The following is a 25,240-nucleotide window of genomic DNA, read 5'->3' as shown; positions in this document are numbered from 1 at the left end:
CCTAAGGGAATATTTAAGTGCACAAATGTCTAGCACGCCCCTTGTAAGTTGGTGTGAGGAGTAGACCATGTGAATCAAGTTTTTCAGATTTTTATGGAGTATAGTTCCAAACCTCCTGATCATTGTTGTTTCTATGTATCTGGTTGTTGATATGTAAAAAACTGATGCTGTGATGGTTCTTGCTAATCATGCATTCTTTGGATCCTCACCTGCAAAACTGAGGCTAATGATGTTTTTCATGCTGTTGAAAGACAAACCACGGGAACAGTGGCTGGACATTATTTATGAAAACCTTGATTAGAGCCTCATCCAAAAGGCTTAGGTGAATAGCTGCACCCCTGTTCTGAGCAAAAGCACAGCTTACCTTTCTTAGAAAGATTTCAAAGCTGTACTTCTACAAACAGTTTTTGTTTTGTCAGAAGAGGATCTTTTTTCTTTTCTATAATTATAAAATAGACTGTTTAGGAACAACACTTGACTTCTTAAATCTGTGTTTTTCATTTGTCTGAAGGAATTTTCTATTTTTGTCTTAATCCTTCTGCAGCTCATCTCAGTTTAAGAAAACATTTCATCAGTTGGAGAAAATGCTGAGTGTGTGTGAATATTTAGGATGACATGAAGCGATTCAAATTTCCTTAGCAATGTTATCTAGAAGAGCAAATGAAATACAGAATGCCAGAAAGGAGCAAAAATATTTGTGGAGTAATAAAACTGTTCAAGGAAGAAAAAAAAAAGTTGTATATTTAATGGAGACATCAATTAGCACAGACCAGTGTGACTGCAGAAATTTCCTGGAAGTGATATTTTATATTTCAATGAAAAAATATGAAGTACACATTTGAAACTGAAAAATATTCTTGAAAGACTTCTTATGAATACTATGTTCTCTGCTCAGCCCATCATATACCTAAGTCAGGAAATGGTTACTAATAACCTGTGTGGAAATCCTTGCTGGATTCATCTTTACCACAAATGTATCCAAACTGATACAGTTTGTAAAGTCTAAGGAAATTTTGATTCTGATAATTCATATTTCACCTCTGGGGAAAAAAAATCAGGACATTTTTAGTACATTTATAAGAAACTTTTTTTTTTTTTATTTCATTTATTAAGCTGCTTTTACTCCTTCAGACAGTGAAACATTAAATATTTTCAGCTAAAGAAAGGATTTTTCTGTAAATTATTGGCAAGTCCTTTTTTCATACTTGAGTTTTGTCTGAGTGATTAATAGTTTAGAATAATGGCTATCATGTATAAACAAAATGTGTCTTAAGCAATCAGTAAAACTGTAGGTTACCAATTAACTTGTGATAACTTGCACTGAAAGCTCTTGACAGTGGACCGAGTCCCTCAAGAATCACACACATTACATTGCTCAGGGGCATAATCTGCAGATTTCTACTGACCTATTAGTTGTTGAACTTTGCAAGTTATTCTGGTTTTTGGGGCAGTGAGTTTGAAGAAAAACCTCCCTTGTCAAAATGCTGGTTCTGAGTATGTTAACACAAAAAGATATTCAGAGCCTCTCCAGGGTTTTCACCCATAAGATTGTATCCTTTGCAGAGTTAGAATAAAATTAATACTTCTAAGTGAAATGGATCAGTAAAATTTCATCCTACTGTACCATACTGTCCTAAAGGTAGTGTTGTCAGATACCTAGAGGACCAAGAATTTATATTTGTCTTCAGATTCATCATTAGTTTTAATCATTTTCAAAAAGAGTGCCTTTTTTTTTTTTTTTTTTTCCTTTTAAGAAGCTTCCACCTTAAAAGGCATAAATTTGAAGTTTCTGAAATAGCTGGTCATGGAAACTTTATGAACCCCCTGCCACTATCTCAGTGCTGGAACCACCTATACAGAAAACTTTCTGAGACCCTTAAAGTGCCACCATTTCTTTTTTAACAATGTTTTCTTTTCCCCACTGCACAACCAGGCTCGACTCCCTTCGTGCTCATCCACCTATAGTGTTTCTGAGGTATACTTTGCACGTGTTCTCTCACACAGTCGACCTGCTCACCCATCACACTTTTTAAATTTTATTTACTTTTTTCTTTTTTTTTCTTTTTTTTCTTTTTTTTTCTTTTTTTGTTTTTTTGCATTGCTCTGTGCACAAGTGGGGAAAAATCAGCTGGGGGGGCAGATTTTGCATGATCAATCTGCAACCATGTTCAGCGTGGTTTTAAAATCACTGTACCAGTCTGGGACCACCATGATGTATAGTCCAGTAGCTAGGCAACTACTACATAGCATTATGAGCATAAATGATATGGTAGAAACATCCTTAGTTATCTTTTACATTAAGTAAAAATAACAAATTTACAGATATCAGGGCTGCAAAATGCTTGTTAGTCTGACCCATTTTTGGACAGTGAAACTGGAAGGGCTCTGTAAAGATGGCTATCAGGTTATGATTGCTAATTACCTGTCTAGATGTAGGTAGGTTTATGATACCTGAAATTCATTATTAATTCCCAAGCTCTGGCTTGAGTCACTACATGCCAAAATGCATGTACCATTTTAAATGCTTCTGTATCAGCTTCATGATGGTCTTCAATAATGAGGTATAGTACTATCTTAACAAGAATTGAAAACGAAAATGCTTTCAGATGTAATTAGAACGGGGAAGAAAGAAGAAATATCTTAAGATAAACTAGAATTCACAACATCAGGGGATAAAAAAAAGTTTATGAAATACTGAAATATGAAATCTGTAAAATTAATTACATGGCCTGCTGTGTAAAGATCAAGTTTTAGCGTATTATTATAATTGATAAAAGTATGAGTATCAAAGATATGGACATCAGGTTTCCTGCTATACTGAATCAGTCTTGAGCAGATACAGTTACTTATTCTGTATTTTAAAAGAATCCCTTAAAGGTGACAAGATCCCATAAGAAGTTGACTGTTTGATCTATCTCACACTGTTGGCCAGGTTCTAGACCTGATCTGAATTTCTATTCATAAGCAGTATAAAAAATGCAGACATAAAGAGCTCACCTACTCAATCACTTTGTCCTTAAGCAGAGAGACCCATACCTTGCTGCTTGTGTGTGTAATTTGTTCTCAAAAGTTTCAGCTTCTCAAGAAATCATTCCTAGCACTTCCTTTTCTTTAGTAATAAAAGTCTTTCATAGTTTCAGTGTATGAATAGGTAAAAAATGTAATAGAACAGTTCTTAAGAAGATGCTTACCAGTTTTTCTGTCATAGATTTGTATAGATCAATGTGCAGATATCTGGCTCTACTAGGAGACAAGTAGCTTTTTAAATAATCAAGTATATGTTCTTAAAAGCACCTGATACATATTCTGCAGTTCTTTGTGCCTTGTCACTGTATTATATGGAAGCCTTACTCTTTTCATCATGATTATCATCAAAACACTAATGTGGAATAAATAAGTTATACTATACTCACGTGCATAAAAAGCCACTTTTTTCTAAGCTAATACCAGAACAAGAGAATTAAGTTTAGTGCTTGTGGGTGCATGACAGAAGCCATCCTCACTCCATTCTTCTGAATATCTGTATGAAATTAAGAAAAAGGAGTGGATCAACAGGCATTTCATAGTTTATATCAGCAAAATTATGAACACGCTCTTACAGATGATGAAATCAATAAGTCAATAATTTGTCCTAGGGTGACTTTATGATCCTGAATTGTATCCCGATTTGTCATTTAGCCCAAAACTAAGTTTTGCACTTTTAAAGCTGCTTCCAAGAGCAAAGGAGGGAGAGAAGTGTGCAACTTTTTCTCCCTAACAGATGAGGGAAGGACCGCTGAATTTTACCCTTTAGGATAAACATCCCTTTGGAAGTTCCTTTCCAAATATGTCACAAACCAGGACACACTTCCAGAGAAATTGGAGTCGTCTTGCTTTGCCTGCAGCTTCAGCCATTTGTCCTTCACTTTATGGGGGGGATCACTGTCTTCAGAAGAAGTACAAACCAATGTTGTGCAGCTGGTGACTGGTCAGCATCTATGGGTCTCCTGCTTGACCAGATTCCAAAATCTTTTTTGCCTTCTCCAAAACTATCACTGCTTTGCAGTTTGTGATAAAGAATCTGCTGTTTGAAGTATCAAGGTGGCACTGCAAGGCTGTGCAAGTAATTCATCCTTTATACTCTGTCCAAAGGCAAGATCTTCCTATCCAAACTGCAAATAGCCTGGCTGTCTGCTGAACCAGACTTTGTGATGCAGTAGCTGATCACAAAACACACAGTACAAGGTATAAAAATCACAAGGTATAAAAAAAAATGGATACATCGTGCTCTGATGGCAGACTACCACCCTGTGTGTTTTTCAGCAGTACATTTGAGCCACTGACAGATCCAAAGGAATACATCTATTGAAAATGAAGATGTCTGTGGCAGTTGTAACTATTTAAAGAGGCAGGAAGGGGTTGGAGATTCTCTGGGGTCCATAAAGAATTTGTAATCTAGCTTCTGTTTTTTTAAGAGACTATTCATTCAAAAATACAACTTAATGTCAGGATATGTGTCAAACAATGCTCAACATCATCCTCTATTATTTTTGAAAATGGGAAAGGCTGCTATGAGTAAACAACATCTTGACTTCTGAATTACAAGATAGAAAATCTCCCAAGTATTGTTAAATCAACTCCAGAAGCCTGTCAGTAATTTTGATCATGGCAAGAAAATTAGTAATGGTATATTACATGATGTCTCACACCCAGGGGAGGAAAAAAGAACCACACTTTTGATAGGATCTTGAGGTTGGTTTTTTGTGCCAACACACAAAAAACCTGTGGTTCTTATTCCAAATAAATATTTTTCTTATGCTAATTCTTAAAACACTAAGTTTAGGGTTTCTTAATTTTCTACATCTGAGTCATCATCAGAAAGCTTTGGACCTCCAGAGGATATCTAGAACAAAATGGCAATAGAAATGGAATCAGTGCTGAGTTTTCAGCTGAACCTGCCTTCTTACAAAGGTACAATGAAAGATGAAAGAGATAACCTCATATAAATGAGTTCTGAAATCTCCTTTTAGGAAATAGATGTATTAGATTTATTGTAAAAATGTGTCACCATTTTAATTGTTGAGAAAAGGTCTGGAATTATATTAACTGGCACTTCTAGAACTCAAATTGTCAAAAAGGAAAGTCAGTCTACTGTCAGGGATTTCCTGTCACATAGGTCTTTGACTGAAGAAGTAAAAGATCTTCCAGCAGAAGACAAACAGGACCTATGTGTTCTGCATTGTGAAGAATTTGAGGTAGAATTTGCTGCCTTTTATATATATATATATAGAAAACATCCTTTTAGAGGTTATTTTGCATCTCAGAGTCCAATAATTTGAAAAAGCTTCTATTCATCTCTTCCTTTTTATTGTCACCAGTAGCATGAGTGGAACTGCGAATGTGGTCAGCTGATGCCTATTTGAGAGTAATGGGCCGAAAAATTTTAGAAATTTCTGCTTACTTCTAAGTCCAGAGAGGTTTGTTGAGTTGCAAGCATTATAGTATAGGAGTATTATACACCCTCTTAACCCCAGTTAACCCCTTAACAATTCCACTTGTTTGTAGTGAGGTCTTGTCTTTAGTTCAGTTCAGCGAAATTGAAGTGAGTTTCTTTAAAAAGAGATTTCTTTGTGTCAAGGGAAATAAAACTTTAATTCTCCAAAATGGTATGATGATAAAATGTAAGCTTATATTCTCTTTAAATCTCACAGTATGCAACAAAGTTTTTCACCCTTGATGAAAACCAGTTAGCTTCATGGCTGTAATTTTTGTGGATGTTAGCAGGACCACTTAAATGGGTTGTCTAAGAGTTAAATTATTAATTAGGACTTATAATGTCTTAATAGATGTGCAGTATAATATGTGTAGAATAGATATGTAATCTACTTATTATTCAGTTATCATAAACTAGTTCATTTTTAAGTAGTAGTTGTTCACTTAAGTCTACTAAATCAAGTCAGCTTCACTTAAATGTTTAGAACTACTTTGACATCAGTTTGTATCTCAGAAATACCATTCACAATGTAAATTGAACAGATTATTTAGTGAAGGTCCATAGTCTCCTAATTTATAAAATTATATTTAGGTAGTGTTATGCAGTGGCACCATTTTTTATTCTCATTTGTATATCAAAGTTTCTATTAGCAGCATCAGTTTCTCTCTCCCTCTCTCTCTCCCTGTCCTCTGGCTTTTGCATGCGCTGTGTGTTTGGCTAAAAGCGTAATGAAGGAAACCTATTGATCTGCTTGTTGGAAGGATAGTAGCAACAAAATGTTTATTGCAGTGCTACTCCCTCCTTCCCAAAAAAATACAGTTTTTCAAGGAGGAAGACAGGTCCATAGCTTGTCACGTGTTTTATTTAGCCTCATTGAGTGGTTAGAACATGATGTCTTTTATTGTGAAAGAGCTGCAAAATATTGCATTAGTTCTGTCTCCCACAAGGAATATTATTTCTGTAAAGATAGGTTTGGAAAATGTACTGGTTGCATACGGATTTAATTGTATATTTAACATTGTTAATAACACAGCAGAGACCTGTATTATCTTATTGAGAGTCACCGGGACAGGGAATTAAGGAGCAATATTGAGAGAACAAGAGGAAATACTATTTCCTGCATTAGGTAGTTGACATTAGAAGACCATTCATGGACTGCATGAAGATCTTTAAGTGCTGTGACTTAAAGTATTTTATATGCTTAGACTAGCTTGAATAGGAGGTAATGCTGAAAGACTAGGAACTGTAACTCTGGCTTTTAGATGTTTACGACAGCGTAGAACCTGAATTCAATTTTAGGTACAGGATGCTAAGTTCCCTGTTGAAACCTGTTTTAAATCTGCTCTACATAGCCCAAATTGAGTAAATATAAGCACATCCCCTGTTATTTTCTCTGATTTCATGTATAAGTCCAGCAGATAGAGAACTTGATTCATTACATCTGACATACAAAAATATACTGAGCCATTGAACATAAATTTCTGCATTAAGTTCAGGTTCCCTGTCTTGCTGCCTTATGAACTCCATGTACTTTGTAGAGGGGCTCTTGCAAATTTGAATTAATGTTTTTCCAATAAATAAATTAACACAACAGATCACAATAATGATCCAATCATCATTTGGGGGTTGTCCAACTAAGTTGGCACAATCTACTCCTGGTTTTCTGTGGCTTTGATTTTTTTGCAGTTGCAAATAGAATAATGAGTTTTTAAATAAAATTAGAATTTATAGGTATTTCTCTTTCAAACATGAGAAAGACCTCAGAGCTTTCTATTTGGCAACTGCAATTAAAGGATTGCATTTTGATTTGCTAGTACTACCACCTTACTCTACACTTAAGAAAAATTATTTAATTAAAATTCTTATTTTCAAGGAACATGGTTTCCTCAGTGCACATTAAAATGCAAACGCTTATGAAAAAGCAATGATCTTGCTTATTCATAGGAAATAGTTTTGCTAGTGCTATCTTCATTCATGGTATTAGGATTTGTTTAGGATTACAAAACATCTCTAGCATTCTCTCTGTCATATGAAAATAGAGTATGGCAAAATTTTAAAGTTACATTAGGAAGGACAGTGTGTTATTGCAATAATCTGATCAAAGTATACATTAATAACTTTGATTAATGACATCTGAGATTTTTTTTTTACTTCTCTAACAAATGTCGCTATGTTTGTACTTTAAATACTATTTATCTTTATTCACCCATTGCTGAATCTCAGATTCATTATTAGTTCACACATTCAAAATAGAAGCAAAATACTACTTAAACCTACAGCTTCTCTGTGCATAGTACTTGGCTTTTGACTTCTGCCAAATAAAATGATCCCATCGTATTAATGTTTTGCACTTTGATTCTGTGCTAATAAGTTCAATTCAAGCACTAAGCTAATTTTTTAAAAAACTATTTAACATTTGGGAGAGTGATAAAAGATGGAGTTTTGAACATTTCTTTTAATGTTGCAGATTTTGATTTAAACCTTATCTATTCAACTTAACAAAATTGTAATACTTTTTATTAATTTTTATTATGGTAAAATACTTTCCAGGTCTGCATTAATCAGAGAAGGAGCAAATAAATATTTTCTATCCTTCCCCATCTGGAATTTAAATTTCCCTGCTTTTTGTTTCAAGAAAAATCTTTATGTTTCAATTTTTAAGTATTCTTCCCCCTTGCTTCTTGTACCACAAAACAGGAAGATATTTCACCTTGCCTTATGGTAGAGAAGTGCAATCCTTTATGAAACAAATTAGATCAGGCCAAAGAGCCATCAATGTCGTTTTCATTTTGTTAGATTATAGCATAGACTTCTATGCATTTTCCAAAGTCAGTCTTGCCATTACTTCACTGTAAATACATCCATTGAAGCAAAACAGATTTTTTTTTCCAATTTTTTGTGCTGTACCATGCTTTTGAGTGTATGGCAATAAAATTGGCTTGATTAGATATAACTGTGAGGTTTTTTTCTAGACAACCACTGTTTTCTTTTTAAATCCAGTATTAGGCTGCTCACCAGCATACAGTGTTCAGAATTTATTTTCTTACTACTTTAATCAGCTTGTTTGAGATGCCAGACAGTATTTTGCATTGTGTTACACTAGTAATAACACTTAGTATGACTATTATCTGGCTCCAGTTCCCAAAGAATCTAACTGTGAATAGTCAGCTTTAGTAATAGAATCTATAAAAAAAAAATCAGTCTAAAGTCTGAAATAGCAATGAATTAAAGTAGAGGAAAGCTTCTACTGCTGTTAAAGCTTTTGAAGTAATCACTGATGTAAAATGCCATGTGTGTGATTTAATTTACATGTATCTCTAGTGGGCAGTCTGTTTAAATACATGGAAATCAAGTTGGATATTTGCAGCAGTGTCAGTATCAGTAATGCACAGCTCAGATGTCACCGGGTTCCTGTGAGTGCTCCCTAAGTTATCTTCCTATTTTTCTCATTTTTCAAATGCCGCTTTTAACATGGAAGCAACTTTTTTTGCTAAGCATTATTGCCATAAAGTGGTTTTTTTAAGAACTGGAGGGCAGAATGAATGCCCTTTTTCATAGTATTTTCTATTTCCCTTTCTCATCTTTGAGTTTCCAGAATTCATTGCTGCTACAAGCCCAGCCAAATTAGTAATGTGTTCTCAGGTGCATAACTGCTGTGGAGAGCTTGGTGATTGCTGTTGTGCTGAACCTTGCAATCCAGACTACCAAATTCAAGACAGCACTAAAGGAATATTATCCTGTTGAACCTTTGAGGCTCAAAGCAAAATCTGAAATGCAAATCCTCTTTCTTCATTTCCATTTCTGGTTACTTTCAAAAATAATTTCTAACGAGTTTAACAGTAGTTTTTAGTGAAACATTTGTTCAGTTCCAGCCTCTCCTTTCTGTAGCCTATGAACACTCTGAAATCTTCATGTTATTCATCCATGACCATTCTGATTTCACTTTAAGGATTCTCCTTACAGGAATATAATCTGTGTTTCTATCTCAGCTCAAAGGCAGAAATCTAGCTCTTCATACAGTAAGTTCACTGTTCGATACTTACTACTCAGATAGATTCATGAAATTAAGCTTTATTTTTCTTACAGTTGTTGCTCCCTAGTTTGAATTTTAAACTTTAAAGAGCTTTATTTTTTTTAATATTTTAAAGTGTACAATCTGAGGTTTTGACTGAATATACAAGATAGACAGTAATACACACCAGATATAAGATTATGGTTACCTGTGTTTACTAGTTTTGGCTCTTGTACTTGAATGAAGCCCTTCAAATTTAGTCTTCCTAACTCAAATAAAAATATTAAGCTTAACTAAAATCAACTTCTTTGAAGCTGTGCTCGTGCAACTAGCATGATCATACTACATGGGGGAAACCTGTTTTGTTTCTGCTCATATAGTTTAAAATGTAGTCCAACCATTCACTTTAGAATGATAACTATAAAAATCTCCAACCAAAATTTCTGGTAAGCACCAAGAAGAAAAAGGTGAAATTCAATTTCAAAAATGCTTAAAAATAAAAGAAATAGGATGATGGCTTTTGCTGACTCTTGGGGTCTGAAGGTTCACTGCTCATTGGATTAGTGGCTTTTGAAGCCACATAATTACAGAACAGAGTTTATGAGTTGTGATTGTTTTGTTCCTGTTTACATGTGTTCATGTTCCTTTAACATAGAAATACAAGGGATGTTACCTGTGTGGTCGGCTTCCAGGAAGACCAGATTGTAAGCATGAAATGGGAATTGTAAGCTTTGTTAGCCTGTAAGTTTGAGTCAGACCCATTCAAACTTCAGTGGAGAGATGCTTTTTAACTCCACAGACCTTGGATCAAAGGGATGGAGGCCATAGGCCTAGAAGCAGGTAGGAGCAGAAGCAGTAATGCTAAAAATTCCAAACATGCCTCTGCCAATTCTTTACCAACATTTATTCAGATATTGACAATAACTAGATATTAAGAGAACTGAGCTGTGTTTCCCAGCAGTAGCAGGTGTGGTGAATGGCAACTCCATCTCTGCTGCTTCTGGAACAGCAAGCACGGTTCTGTAGCAGGAAGGCATGAATGGGTGCCAAGGAAGCCTCTGTCACAAATTCTCCATATTAGAGCTGACTTAATTTTTCTTGATGGAAAACCTTCTTGCACCACTTTCAGGAGTATTCATTTTCTGTGTGGCCTTCTTGAGACACATATTGTGTGATTTTAACATGTCATGCCACAGCTGGCAGTGTGCACTCCCAGCCCAGAGAGCCAAACGTGTCGTGGGCTGCATCCAAAGCAGCGTGGGCAGCAGGGTCAGGGAGGGGGTTCTGCCCCTCTGCTCTGCTCTGCTGAGAGCCCACCTGCAGTGCTGATCCAGCTCTGGGTGCCAGCACAGGAGGGACAAGGACCTGCTGGAGTGAGTCCAGAGGAGGGCCAGGAGATGATTCCATGGCTGGAGCTCCTCTGCTGTGAAGACAGACCAGCCAAAAGAGTAGGGGCTGTTCAGCCTGGAGAACAGAGGCCTCCAGAAAGACCTTTTTGCAGCCTTCCAGTACCTGGAAGGGGCTACAAGAGAGCTGAAAATAGACTTTTTTACAAGGGCATGTAGTGAGAGGACAAGGCAAATGGCTTGAAGCTGAAAGAGGGCAGGTTCACATTAGATGTTAAGGGTAGTGAGGCACTGGAAGAAGTTGTCGAGAAAAGTTGCCCCATCCCTAGAAGTGTTCAAAGCAGGATGAGGCTCTAGGCAACCTGGTCTACTGAAAGGTGTCCTTGCCCATGGCAGGGGGTTGGAACTGGATTACCTTTAAGGACCTTTCCAATGCAAACCATTCTGTGATTCTATACTGGGAATTTCAAAGGCAGTTGAAATAAACGTTAACTGAAGATCTAATCTCTGCAATTTGGCTGTAGACATGTCACGTTAAATTTAGTCTAGATGTCTCTGGGTCTGTTTCCCATTTCTAAAATCAAGTCATCCCTGTGCTTCACAAAGATTTTGCAAAAATAAATTCCTTCCTGTGTATTACAAGCTTTTGTTCAGTAGAACTAGACCAAACAGGGAAATCTATAAAGAATTAAATAATTGCCCATATAGCAGAGTTTCAATAATGTTTAGTAAGTATAGCATGAAAATAATCTTTGAGCAGGGAAATAAAATGAAGAAGCCTTATCTTGTCTTATGCAGAAACCCTACTGAAAATAATTACGATGAAATTATGATGCCTTCATGTCAAAAGAAAAATAAGTTGCCTATATAACATTGATATGTCCTAAATGTCATTTCACTTAAACTTGCCAATTTTACTTGACTACATTTGGATAAAAAAAAATTTAGTGTCATGCAATTCAATAAAATTAATTTTTTGCAGTAATGTAGACATTTCACTGTTTTAATGCAGCATTGAAATTGGCTGTTGCTGGATAAAGAAATAAAAATCTGAAAATAATTCAAATTTAATTGAAAAGCAAAATACTTATAACAGAAATGAAGCTTTTTTAAATGTCAACTATACTAATCAAGGGTTAGAGAATAATTTATGGTGTGCTTGAAGACATGAGTTTCTATACATCACTCGTGTATCTAATTGAAAACAGCTTAAAAAGTTGGTTAATCTGGGACAAGGAGTTCAAAATGTCCTAATGCTGGTTAGATAGGATATAACTCAGACATCTAATGCATACTCCTAAGGCTAAGTGGTTTGTCAGTCGAATTGCCAGGGTGTGAAATTATATGAAAATAGGCAAGTAAATAAGGATAACAGGAATTTCTTTGCCCTTGTACCACTTAGGAAATACAGCTTATTCCCTCTGCCTTTGTTTACAATAACTGCTTCTCAAACTGGAGACCATTTCCAGGACATTTGGAGAATGTTCAAGATTTTCATTCAAACAAATAAAAGATCTTGTTCACAGTTAGTAACACAAGTAGTAGAATGTTTTATTTTTTCAAGTGCAGTGTTTCTAGAGATTTTCTGTGTCTTACAAATCCCGCTTGAATTTTGATAGCATGGGTTAGAAATACTTGTTGGCGTTTGTGAGCAAATTTTGCAATATTGTTTATGACTTGATTTAATATGGGCTTTAGCTTATACAAGATATCCAATCTCTTCGTATTTGGGTATTTATAATTAATGCAGCTTCTCTGAACGAAAAGCATTGTGATCTTGACTAAGCTCTGAACCACCCCTAAAATATCACTAAACATGCCATCTTTCCAGTATTACTCATACAGCATTATCTGTATGCTGTCCCTCCTCCTAAGAACACAAAATGCAGTTCTTTTTTTTTTATACAGAGGTAAACATTTCATTAAAACTACTCTGAAGAGAAGAAATCCCTCTTTGCTTCTTTTAGTTCTCAACTATGCGGCCTGTACTGCTACTTTGTAGTAGCCAGTTGGCTTTCCTCTTAGCTTACTGTGGTTTGTTATTTTGTCTCCTTTTTTTTGCTGTATATATCATAGTTCTTCCTGTTTTCTCATTGTGAGATGTTGAGCTTGCAATTTTAGTTGGTGTGTAAGATTTCCTAGAATCTTCTTCTAGGATAAATAAATGTGTTGATTTTACCTCTCCAGGACAATGTCAATTTCTGTTGAGAGGTGACTAATCTAAGAAAACTGCCCTTTTTCCTTTTCATTTCATATTGTTTAAAATACTGGATAATACCTTTTTTTTTTTTTTTTTTTTTTTTTTTTTTTTTTTTTTTTTTTTTTTAACACTGCTCCTGTAAAAGGAACTACTTCAGCCCTTATGTCTCTACGGCGTATTTATCAATCCACTTCCACTGTCCTGTTTGAATAGTAGTTAGGATGAACCATAATCTGAACATAGAATGTCTGTTCATAGTCTACTGAAACAATTATCAAAATTCAATAAATCTGTATGTAAAGTGTAGGTGATTAGAAAAGAACTTAGAAAAGAGAGCCCAGTAATATACAGATGAAGACAGTGACATATAGAATATTTAAAATTGACTTGTGTTCCGTGTCCAGTATGCCAAGCATAAAACTTAATAAGTTTTAAAAATCTGCTTCTAAAATTATTTTGGCTTCAAATAATTTTCTGTTTATTTCTTCACACTTACTCCAAATGAGTGATTTCTTGTGTGAAATACCACATTTTTATTATTCATATTTAAATTTTGGTGAGCTGAATCCCACCATCAGTAGTGCTTATTTTAAAAATTGTGTCAATGAATAATGTCTGCTGCTATCAAATTCCTTGTGCTCACTTTTCTTTCCATTTCAGAAGTGGTCTCAGTATAATAAGAAAAAGTTACTCTGTTGTTTTGAACTGACTTTATTAGTAATTCAGATGGCCATAAAACATTCTCTTTAGGCCTTGTGTGTTCAGCTCAGTGTAAAAGTGTTGTTTGAATAAGAATTGGTTCCTGAAATTGGAAGATTTCATGTTGTAATAGGATTTTTAAATCCTCACATACTTTGTTGAATGTTTTGTGAAGTACTCAATTCCAGATGCATTTTGGAGTTTTTTTGGAACTAGAAAATCTTAAAGGACCCTTCCAACCCAAGCCATTCTTGTGAATGTTTTTTTAACAACTTTACTTTTACAATCCATATTAATTAAATCAAAGCTATTCTCTCTGTTCTTCAGGATAGATTTAACACAATTTTTTAAATGAAATCAACTGTGTATTTCATTGCAATTTTTTATTTGCTCCTAGTTTAACCTTATGGATATTGCTCAGAATAACATGCCAAAATCAGTTTTTCTAAGTATTATCTGAGCAGCTTGAGGCATTGTTATTCATGGTTTAGTTTTCTCTTTCCGGTTTATTTAGAGACACTGAATAATGTATGTTGCACTCTTAGAGGATAGAATGTATTTTAGGCAGAAGACACTGTACAAACCCCTACAGTTATAAATCAGATCACATGTGATTTGGAATTTGTTTAAAGCAGGCAAATATTTCAGAGGCCATTCAAATGGCACATGCACAGTGTATAGAGAACTTGTGTCATGAAATTACTAATAAATCACATGCAGAACAAAAGCAGCAGCAGTATCGTTTTCCACATCATGGCAGATACGTTGTCTTCATAAAGCTGCTGAATTTTTAGGGAGAGACTGCTTGAGTTGTGCACTTTCTCACCAGCAGTAGGTGTAGTAGGTGCAATACCTCATCAACAGCCCTGCCTGGTGCTCGGGAGAGTGAGAATACAGTTCTGAAATTGTTAACAGCTGCTGTGCTTTGCTTACTCTGCTTCCTTCATTACAGCTTGGCAAACTCATTCCCTCTGCTGTACCTTAGTCCTGTGTCTGCCTATGTTTGGGTTTCTGCTGGTGGTTCCACATTCTGCATGCTTTCCTCAGAGTGGAGTAATGTGCTTTCCCATAAGTGCTAAAGATTATGGGTTAGCCTCCTGCAGGCTCTGTGTTCCTGAGAAATGGGCTCTTTCTGTTGGTGGTAACTCATGTTTTGATGTCATTGTTCTGAATTGTTCTTCATGTTGTAAAATTGAGTTAAAATGTACTCCCGTAAGAGTTAGCTTTTCGTATTGGGCTGGAGGCTCTTCATCTTTGTCTAGCAATTTGTTTTACTATAACCAATGGCTTTTAATTGTACCTCCCATAATGAAGAGCTGACTTAATACTCTGTGCTAATCTTGTTATGACTTTAAAAAGGTAAGTAATTTCTCTAACAATTCCTAACAGTCATGGTAGAGTGTTAAAGGGTTTCTCAGTTTTCTTTTTTCATTATTTTTCACATGAATTTTTCAATTGTAGCATGAACTTTTCTTTGTGTCTTTTTCTATTTTTCTTGGGAAAAATATTAGACTGATTTTTATTTGCAGCAAAGCATATTATGTAAGCTTAAATTAATCCAATTTAGTACGGACACTGATTTTGTTTTTCAGACCAGTCATGACAGACAGAAGTTCCTGCAAGACTCTTTATTTTTACCATTCCCTTTTTTTATTTTTGAGTACTTTATTTCACATTTTATTTACTACTTCAGCCTATGGGAGAAAGCTTACTCTGCATTCCCGCATGATGAAGTTACATTTTCAAGAACATAAAATCCAGTTTGCTTAAAATACAGAGTAATGTGAACTGAATGCTTTGGGTTTGGTTACATTCTTTCTGAACTATGCAGGGGAATGGTACTGGCTGGTAGCCCAGTGTATCTTCTGCCAAGAGAGGTGAGCCAAGAGGCTGTAGAATGGACAAACAATAAATCTCTACTTTCCCTGTGAAAGAAAAGACAGCCATAGGTTGTTATTTCTCTAACTACCTGTGAATGAAAAGAATTATGGTAAATTCTCCTAATAATAACTCTCCCCAGTCAGTCATGGTATATGCAATGTAGCATGGATTCCTCGGTTAACAATTACTGTGAAAAGAATACAGATTTTTTTTTTTTTTTTTTTTGTAAATATCACAAATAACAAAGTAGTAAAACATACAAATAATGAATATTTTAAAAGGCACTTAAAGCACATGACCCCATTTATAAAAAGCTCCACTGCTGCCAAAACTGTATGTGTTAGGAAACTGGTGGGTTTTATTCAAAATCATTTCACTGGAGTTTTGATTAAAAATAAAATTTAGAAGAAGAATGTGCAATTCATGTTAAACAGAAGTATTATGTAATAACTAATTTTGATGTCAGTTATGTTAAAACATGGTTTGTATTCTGCAGCTGTGAGCATAGGTTGGGAAACAATCAAGTCTAGCTGATCAAGCCTTTTATTTTATTATCATGGATTCCTCTTCCACAGCTGCTTTTAAAATTTGTGGGAAGCAAATTATTTCTCATACTGCATATGTTGCCCATCAGGTGAGTGATAACATGGAAACTTTAGGCTGGGTGTAAGAGATCAAAAAGTAAATATGAAGTCCTCTGTGTGCACAGAATTAAAAAAATGACCTGTAAGAGGCTGTATGTGAAGCCAGCTGTCTTTTGTTACCATTGTCATTTGGACATTTTAAGAGCAAAACTTTGTCAGCACGTTTTTTATATTAGAAGATTTGATCTGCAAATCTCAGCTGCTCTGTTCATTATAAATCTCTTGTTTTTGTCCATACACTAGCTCCACTATAGGTTGGAAGGGCTTAAAGATGAACTGAGGAGGAATAGAGGCTACAACTCGAGAGTAACTATTACTGCTCAAAGGAGCTGTTTTCCATTCGCAAACATTGCTTTGCGCTATGGGTTTGGGCTCCTTCTGTTCCTCCACTTTGTTGAAAGACTCTCTCTTGACTTCCATTTTACTTCTTTAGCACTGTCTTTGTCTGCTAACATTTTTCCTCCTTCTCTAGTAGCTTTTATCTGTGTCCTTTGGATCACATATTTTACTTAGTTCGTTTTAGTAGATTGTTTCAAATGTTTGTGTTTTGTATTTTTGGTTTTTTGCCTTTTTCTTTAGGACTGTGTTATCTCACTGAATTTCATTCCACAGTTGCTGAATCGCTTGGTTATTTTGCAGCAGGTCCATTCCTCATTTTCTCTATTCATGTTTTTCAGTGAGAAATAAGAGAGCCTCTTCCATTTTTAGCAGTAGTCTTACACACATAGGCCCGTGTCTTTTGCATACACCATCTTCTGCCTTGCCACATCCATCCTGCTTCTCTCTCCCTCACAAACTGTGCTTCTCTTTCTTTTGTGTTTTCTTTCCTGCCATTATACCACCTTTTTGGTCCAGAATTGTCCTTCAGTAAATTATAGGTAAATATTTACTTCTTCCAAAGAGAGTTTATTTTATACCTTTGAAATCTGGTAAAACAACTCTGGGCCAAATTTGGGCATCATTAATATTTTGTTTGCAGTTTTCTTGTATAGTATTTTTGGTGGGAAGGGGGGAGGGTCTGGGGGTTTTCTGTTTGTTTTTGTTAAACAAGAGTTTTTTTCAGGGAAGGACACCATAACCCACTCTAAGTTGCAACATTACTTTCCATAAGTTATTCCATTACAATAAGTAGATTGTGTTGCGCTGTAGAATCCAATTTTTTTTATGTGACTATCTATTTGGGGCAAGCTGCTGTGGAACAGAAGAAAGAGGTTTAGAAGCTGGGGCACAGTTTGTTTCAGCCTTAAATGGTTGCTCCTTTCTGAAGACAGCTTTTGAGGGTTTGGGGATTTATCATTCTTCATCAGTTGTTAGATCATACATATTCACTTTCTAGGCAATTTTTCTGCGATTGCAGGTTCAGAGTGAGGTCTGAAAGATAATCTGGATTCACTCCTTTGTTTTTGCAGCAGACAGATGTTCTGCTGGGAAATTACACCCTCAGCATCACCTGTGCTATTCCACTTCTTTCACTATGTGTGCACACTTTTACTTTATTAGTATTCTCATTGAAATTTAAAATACCTTTGTCAATAAAGTAAAAAAGAGAAGGATTCAGTTCTTGCTATCTCAGAGGTTTGTCTTCCTGTGAAGTTTACTTTAGCTGGGGTTTTGTCCACACAAAATGCTTTTTATTCAAGTACTGCCAGTTCAGTCATCTGGCCCGACAGTAGTCCATCTGAAAACTTGTTACTTCAGGGTTATTATACATGGTGCTATCTTCCCAAACCTGAGAAGAATTAACAAGAAGTGATGCCTCCCTATGGATGAAATTTAAACTGTGATGAATTTACAGGGCTGATACTCTTAAAAAGAAAAAAACAATTCTTTTTTAAATCTGCATGGTAAACAGAATTGTAAATATTCAGTGTTACTAGAATATTACACCAATATAAATTGTCCAATTTCCCTGTAGTCAGACTAATCTATTTGGAATAGCACAGTGGTAGCTAAGCCTCAAAGACTAAGGCTTGTTGAGAAACCATGTCATTCTCACACAGTTACTTTTTAAAGTAGAATTCCACTACAAAATTCATAGCGAACATAGCATTTCTTTTAACCAAATAGGAAGAGCAGGGTAAATTCATCAGCTCCGTCTGGGAGCCATTTATACAGTTGTGTATTGCTTATACAATTGTGAATAATTCTTATTAAACATCTTCAGAATCAACATAATTGAAATTAAATATTTTGAACTTCAATGCCTGAAAATATCAGCAATAGAATTTTAAATCAGGTCAAATACTTTTGTTAGTATTCTGTCTAATTATCAAACAGGACGTAGATTCAGAGCTACTGTAATTACAGCTGTATAAGAAAATGTGGATTTTCTGTTGAAAACTGATGCTTAACACATAATTTTAAGCACTGTTCTTTGATTTTTCTTTCTTACTGTCCTTAGGCCATCTTATGGGATCCTTTTGTTTCTTATGGGAGGAGTGTGGAATCAAATTGCTTGTATCAGATTCTGACCATCAGCTGCTACCCTTCTGCTTAAATATACTTATCTCATGCCAGATATGTAAGAATGTTGCTGAAAATATGTATAGCCTCTGTCTTAGATCCCAGGAGCTTGCCCATTTTATCTCTGTATTTTGCTTTCTTGTTAACTTCTGTAGCTCATAGACTCTGTGCTCTCTCTGCAGGTCCAGTCTAGGTGCAGCAGCAAGGAGAACATCCTCAGAGCAAGTAAGTGCCAGAAACTTCATAGCTCTATTGAGAAACTAAGACTGCTCAGGTGACAGCAAGTGATATGAGATCAGAGGTGCAACTAAGTGGGTTTACAACAGAAATTTAGTAACTTAAGACACTGAAATCCAGTCCAAAGGTAAAACTGTAAATAGTCCATAGTGTTTATGTATTAATGGAGAGTCACCTTTTAATTTATTCTTCCAAATTGTTTTTCAAATGACACGGAGGCCTGTGTTGTTTTGTTATAAATGATCATGTGTGTGCAGGTTTATGGGCAAGAATTAATACTCAAAGACAATGAAAATGGAAATTCATGAATATACATTATTTTTATTTTCATACTTGAACATGAATTTGATGGATTGCATAGAACCAAACCAAAAAATACAAAGGTTAAGAATTCACATTTGATCCAAATGATGTCTAGTTTTATTTGCACTTTTCTTTTTCTTTGTGTTTTGGAAATCTTTTCTAGTCTAAAATTTGATCCACCATATGTGTGTGTGTGTATATATGTGTATATATATATATATAATGCTAGGAAGTTGTTTTGGTGGTAAAAGAGCAGGCTGTCAAGAATTTTCTACCTTATGCAACCAATTGAATTAGCTGCTTCAAAGCTAGAGGATTATTTTGTCGTACAAAATACAGCTTAATGTAAGTAGTTATTTTTAGAGCTATCTGACATTTCACATTAGTGAAAGATAACTTGGTGAAGTCTGAGGACTTTAATATCATTTGCTTGTAATTAAAGTACCATTTAGTAATTTTACAATTTTAAAAAATTGTTTGTTTTTCTCTGGGTCTATTTAAATCTGTGATACCTCTAATAGAAGAGTTAGCTTTTGTTTTTAGGAACAAATGGGAGAGATAAAGGTTGGTAGTTACACCAGCATCTTTCTGCCTTTCTTCATTAAGATTATTCATGCTAGCGTTAAACCTGAAGGGGCTCTATTTTCTTAGCTTTTCTTGCAGAAATAATGGGTGTTACTTCTGGTGTTGGAAAAAAAGATGTCAGAGATTAGGAAATTTTATCTATTTTCAAAAAGTCTGGGTTGGAGAATGTATTTCTCAAGAGATTTTAACAGAACCTTTGACTTAAGCAAATGACATACATTAGGGACAGACTTGCAAATCTGAAGGTTGTTCTCTAGAGATCATTCGAAGCATTCAAAACCTGTGAATTCTATCACTTTTTAAGGTTTAAAGAGGTGAAATGTGAGTTTCTGAAGTAGCTAGCAGTGAGTTTTAAGTAGCAGTGAAATTACTGATAGAAGTAATTGGGAAAAGTAAGCTTTCCTTAAGTTATCCTACTGCCTTGACTCCAATCATACATTTAAACAAGACTTTGCTATGGTGACGACAAAATCTTGACAATGAGTAGGATGCCCACTATCTGTCTGCTGGCTTGACTGTCCTATCTTCTTTTCAAACCAGTCAAGTCTGCTGGCTTGACTGTCCTATCTTCCTTTCAAACCTTTTGACTCCCATCTCATTCTTGCATTGTAGGCTCACTGGCACAGTGTTCATTGTTGCACTTTATCTGTGCACAGCACAGAGCATGTTGAGATGTGATTGTGCAGAACAGAATGGAGTGAATTGTCCTGAGTTCATAGCACTGAATTAGTCTCAGATTGTCATCCTCTAGTGTAAAGTACTGCATCACCTGGAAGGGCTTCTGTTTCAGATTAACCAATCTTTTCATGCTCATCAAGACATCTAGTGTGTTCTTCATTATAGATATACACTCTCTTGATTCTATTTGAATACGGTGTCATCTCAGTGTCAGACATGAAAGCTCAACAGTGATAACTAGGTAATTCACTTAGCTCCAAAGTGTCAGATTAGTTTCAGTAAAATGGTTTAAATGAATATCACTACATGAATCTGCTCACTGTAGCACACATGAACTTGTGCTTTCTTGTTGCAGGTCACAGTGCTGTTGACATTACCAAGGTAGCAAGAAGACATCGCATGTCTCCATTCCCATTGACATCTATGGACAAGGCCTTCATCACAGTTCTGGAGATGACTCCGGTGCTTGGAACAGAAATCATCAATTACAGAGGTATATTGAGTTGGACTCTTTGTGAGCATGAGGGTGATTACTTCCCTGTTTGGCAGGCTTCTTGATCTTTTATGAATGTTGTGAGGAGTGCTTTCTCCAGGAGAAACTGGATTAGGAAATACCAGTAATAGGAGAAATCTTTCAAAGTTACTTTGAATGTCAGTTGAACTCAGTGGTGCTCCCTGAAGGAGTGTGTAATGGAATGCTAATAAAATAGATGAATTAATTTTCTTCCTGTTTGTATTATGTGCAGCAAACATATTATACTCAACCTGAATGTGCCTCAGTGGACTTCTGTAGATGCCAAGTAGCTCTAAGCTGTACTGGGATTGGTTCCTTCTGTTGTGTTACTGTGGAAGATTCTCACTAAGCCCCTTTCCAGTCTGACATTAATGATCAAAGCAAAGTGATTATTGATTCCAGATCACTTTTTTCCATGTCTATGTCTTTAACAGTTCATCTCAGTCTCTATTTCCAGCTTCTAGTTAGCATACTAGTCATTCCAGAATTTTCCTCTTCATAAATATAATTTCTTTTCTGTTCTACCACTACGTGATCATTTCCTTATTAAAAGGAAATTACTTCCTTTTAATGTTTGATCTGTCAAAACTTTGTAATTAAAGAGTAACTGGATTTGATTTCTATGGTGAGGTTGACTTCAAAACCATCAAACAGCAAACACCTATCAGACTTTGTGATTTTGTGACTGTATTGATGAATAGGAATAGATGAAGTGATTTTTCTGGCCCTAAAAGGAATTAGCAAGGCACCTCTCATGTTTATTCAGCTAAACTGTCCTCCTTCCTGAAATACTGTGTTCGTAATGTATATTAGGGGCCTCCCTAAACTTCTGCTATTCCTTACATCAAGCCTAGGCATTATCTGGGAGAATGTTCTGGGCACATAACAAAAACATGACAGGAAATATGCTGACAAGTAACCCTAAACTAGGCAGGGAAGCAGAAACCTCTTCCAGGGATTCTTCCAGATTGTCCAAAAGTAAAATGGTGAGCAAAAAAAATTGTGGAACTATAAATCTTGAAAGGCAAAACCAAATATTTAAGACATTGCTGTGCTACAGACAGTGGAGAGGCACAAATGATTTCTGAATGGCATATTCTGTCTTCTGGCTTGGAAGTTCAAAGTTTTTATGCTCTTTGCCAATTCTTGGTGCTGCCAGAAGCCTTGAAGATGTCTTGATATTGGCATACTGATTTAGCAGACTGTATGTAATATCACACCTGTGCATTTAGTGACTCCAGACAGAGTTCAGTGCTCCCCTGTGCCTTGGCAGCAGGATTTTTGAGAAAATGCTCCATATCCTGCATTCAGAAAAGCAGCAATACTGGATCAACAAGGAATCTGCATAATACACCCAGCACTTTCATAATGGTGTGCAGATTAGAAGGCACTAAGGCATAAATGCCTGAGCTTAACTGTTGGGCCTTTTGGGGTACCTGTCAGTTAAATGTCTTCTCTAAGACAGTGAACAATATGATGAGCTGTGATTTTGGGTACATTTAGTCCAAATAAATACTGTGTATTCAACCCTGAACTCCTGAAATAAAGGATGAAAGATTGGCATCTGCCTCCCTGAAAGATAATCACATTATATATTTATTTTGGTATGTTAGATACAGTTAAGGTACTGTAGGACTTTTATTCTTTCAATTAAAAAAAATTTGATTCTAAGTCCAGAACATATGTATTGTTATTCCAGGCACTCTTATTCTTTCAAAAATACTGAACTGAGTCTGCTGAGTCAGTTTAGTTTTGACCCTCTTCCCTCTCACCCAAAACACAAGCATTAGATTGATGGTAACATTAGTAGGTTCAGAGACAGATTCTTGATTTAATGTTCACATAATTATACCAGCAATTCCTTCATATTTTTGTGCTGTAGTGCAAAATTTTATCTTGCAATTTATTTTTCACTTACTTTTGCACTGTAAGGTTTCCAAATATATAGTATGAAATTTCAGGATTGAGCCTATAAGAGACAGCCTAAAGGACATGTCTGTGTCTGTCTCACTGCAAATTCAATTCTCTTAGTCTACAGGTACAAATCTCAAGATGGAAGTGCATTTCCAGAAGTTCTTAGATGATCAGCATAGTGTTACATAATATACAGACAAATACATAGAACTGTTCCGTAAAAGTGTGTGTATGTGTGTGCGCATTTATGTGCTTGAAAAAGCAAGTTAATTTTGAAGAATTTAATTAATTAAGAACCAGTTTTTCCATTAGTTACAGGTTTTTGGGGGGGTTTTGCTAATATACATCTAATTTCAGAAAATTGTAAAAAAATAGTTCTGGAGGTATGAAACTGTATTTAGAAAAGCACTCTTGTGCTGTGTTTGGGGTTTTTTGTGATTTTCTGTCTTGAATTACCCCTGAGCTTCTGAAAACTGTCTTTCAGGAGCACAGTTTCTCCCCAAGGAAAGTGAAATGTGCAAAATTCTAGGAATGCTAATTGCCTAATTAATTTAACCTTATTTAGTTAAAACTAAACATATTTCATAGCATTCATCCTCATAAATAAAGCTGCTAAGTGTTATTCTGTACAAATACCCAGTACAGTCCTGATTTTATTCTTGATTAAGTCAATGTATGCTGTAGTCTCATAGATCTATCAATTCTCTCCAAACATAAGGGAGAAGATTATTAAAGTTATCTTTAATACACATGACTTTCATGCTGGTGTGTTGCTCAATGACTGTACAGATCATTTAACTTCTTTCCTATTTTAAAAAAATGGACAGTCCTAAAGCATTTTATTGAAGTGTCATAAACCAAAGGCATCTGAAACATATTACTCACCTGCCATCATCAATATCTGGTATGAAGCCCCCCCCATTTAGGCTTTTATTCCAAATAAATGCAGTTACCTGAGTATAGCTCTGTGGGCACACAGGGCACAAGTTTTTAGACAACACAATTGTGATTATTCTTCTGAAACTAAGAAGATACAGAAGTTTAATTGATAATAGAATTGTAATGCAGAAGCAATCTACATTTTATGAGCTTAAGCCAGAGAACAGCAAATTTATTCTGGTCTAGTCCAAGAGCCTAACTGATTGTTTTGGTAGCATTGACTTTTCATATCACACTGAAGTGCTACCAGGGCAGTATTTACAAAATCCATCACTTCATAGTACAAGAGCTGTCTTATTGCTGTGCCCCAGAGAAATCAAAGCTCTTCACAGAACCAGGTTCACTACCTAAGCTTAGCAAATACCCATATTTGAAAAGTGAGTTTAATGTAGTCCTCCATTTTGTGTCAGAAAGCTATGGGCATCACAAGGGGGAGTTTGATAACATTAAAATAATTCAGAACATCTTTCTGAATTACAATTAATCAAAATAGGGTCAAACTGTATTTTTAGAATAATTTCTTAACTAAAAGTGAATACAGAGGTACTCAAGATTGTCCTCTTGTTGCTGACTTGCTTCATTTTAAATGCCTAAGGCTGCTTCAGCAAATAATTCTTACATTTTTATTCTTGTAATGAAACTCATTCCCATTACTGGCTAGCCATTTATTCCTTTCAGATATTGCATGGCATTATGCCAAGAACATACTGTTCAACTTTGCTCTAATTGGTGTGATCTGGCATGCAGACAAGAAGCAAAATGAAGGCACAACATGCTTGCTAAAATTAGAAGTATCACTTTTGTAAGAGATTTCGTGTATCTATGAACAAAGGGTGTTTTTACAAGGCCTTTGATAGCTGCCTTTTCTGGAGCTATAATTTAAATGTCTGTGTCTGCATTCTTTTACTCAGTATAAGTGTACAAGCTTTTGGGAGCTTTCTAATAACTTCTATATTGTGTATTGCGGGCACTGCTATGCAGGTTTGCACAGGTGAATTAATGGCCATTACAAAGGTGCTTTTCTAGTTGCTTTAACAGGTTTCAGCAGCATTTTCATGGCAGTACTTATTTCAGCAATGCAGCATGAATAGTAACTTCAGGCTGAAAGTTGATACATACAGGTGTGAGCACAATGACGTTATAGTTGCAATAATTAATTGCTAACTAAATCATTTTGTGTTAATAAGTAAAATATGATCTTCATTATAATACCACTTCACTGGAGCTGAACATTTTCAAATCAAGTAGGTGCACTTTTTAACAAAATCTGTTCATTAGGCATGCAGCAGTAGCTCTCCTGCCTTCCTGGTGAATCCGGAACCCTGCAGATTCCCCTGTCTGTAAAATAAGAA

The 25,240-nt window shown here is 35.5% G+C and overlaps 1 protein-coding gene across 14 annotated transcripts in view; it reads left to right on the top strand.

The window, feature by feature from the left end:
- GPHN (gephyrin) overlaps window positions 1-25,240 on the top strand; it is a 274,586-nt gene that overhangs the window by 205,161 nt on the left and 44,185 nt on the right. For all 14 annotated transcript variants that reach the window (XM_066321405.1, XM_066321403.1, XM_066321399.1 and 11 more), the window contains 2 exons: window positions 18,901-18,943; window positions 20,877-21,014. In XM_066321405.1, the coding sequence (XP_066177502.1) occupies window positions 18,901-18,943; window positions 20,877-21,014 (181 nt within the window). The remainder of the gene's footprint in view (window positions 1-18,900; window positions 18,944-20,876; window positions 21,015-25,240) is intronic.

Source organism: Sylvia atricapilla, chromosome 6 (genome assembly GCF_009819655.1).
Source record: "Sylvia atricapilla isolate bSylAtr1 chromosome 6, bSylAtr1.pri, whole genome shotgun sequence".
In the NCBI taxonomy this organism is placed as follows: domain Eukaryota; kingdom Metazoa; phylum Chordata; class Aves; order Passeriformes; family Sylviidae; genus Sylvia; species Sylvia atricapilla.
The sequence above is the reverse complement of the archived record's forward strand: the minus strand, read 5'-3'. Positions and strand labels throughout refer to the sequence as shown.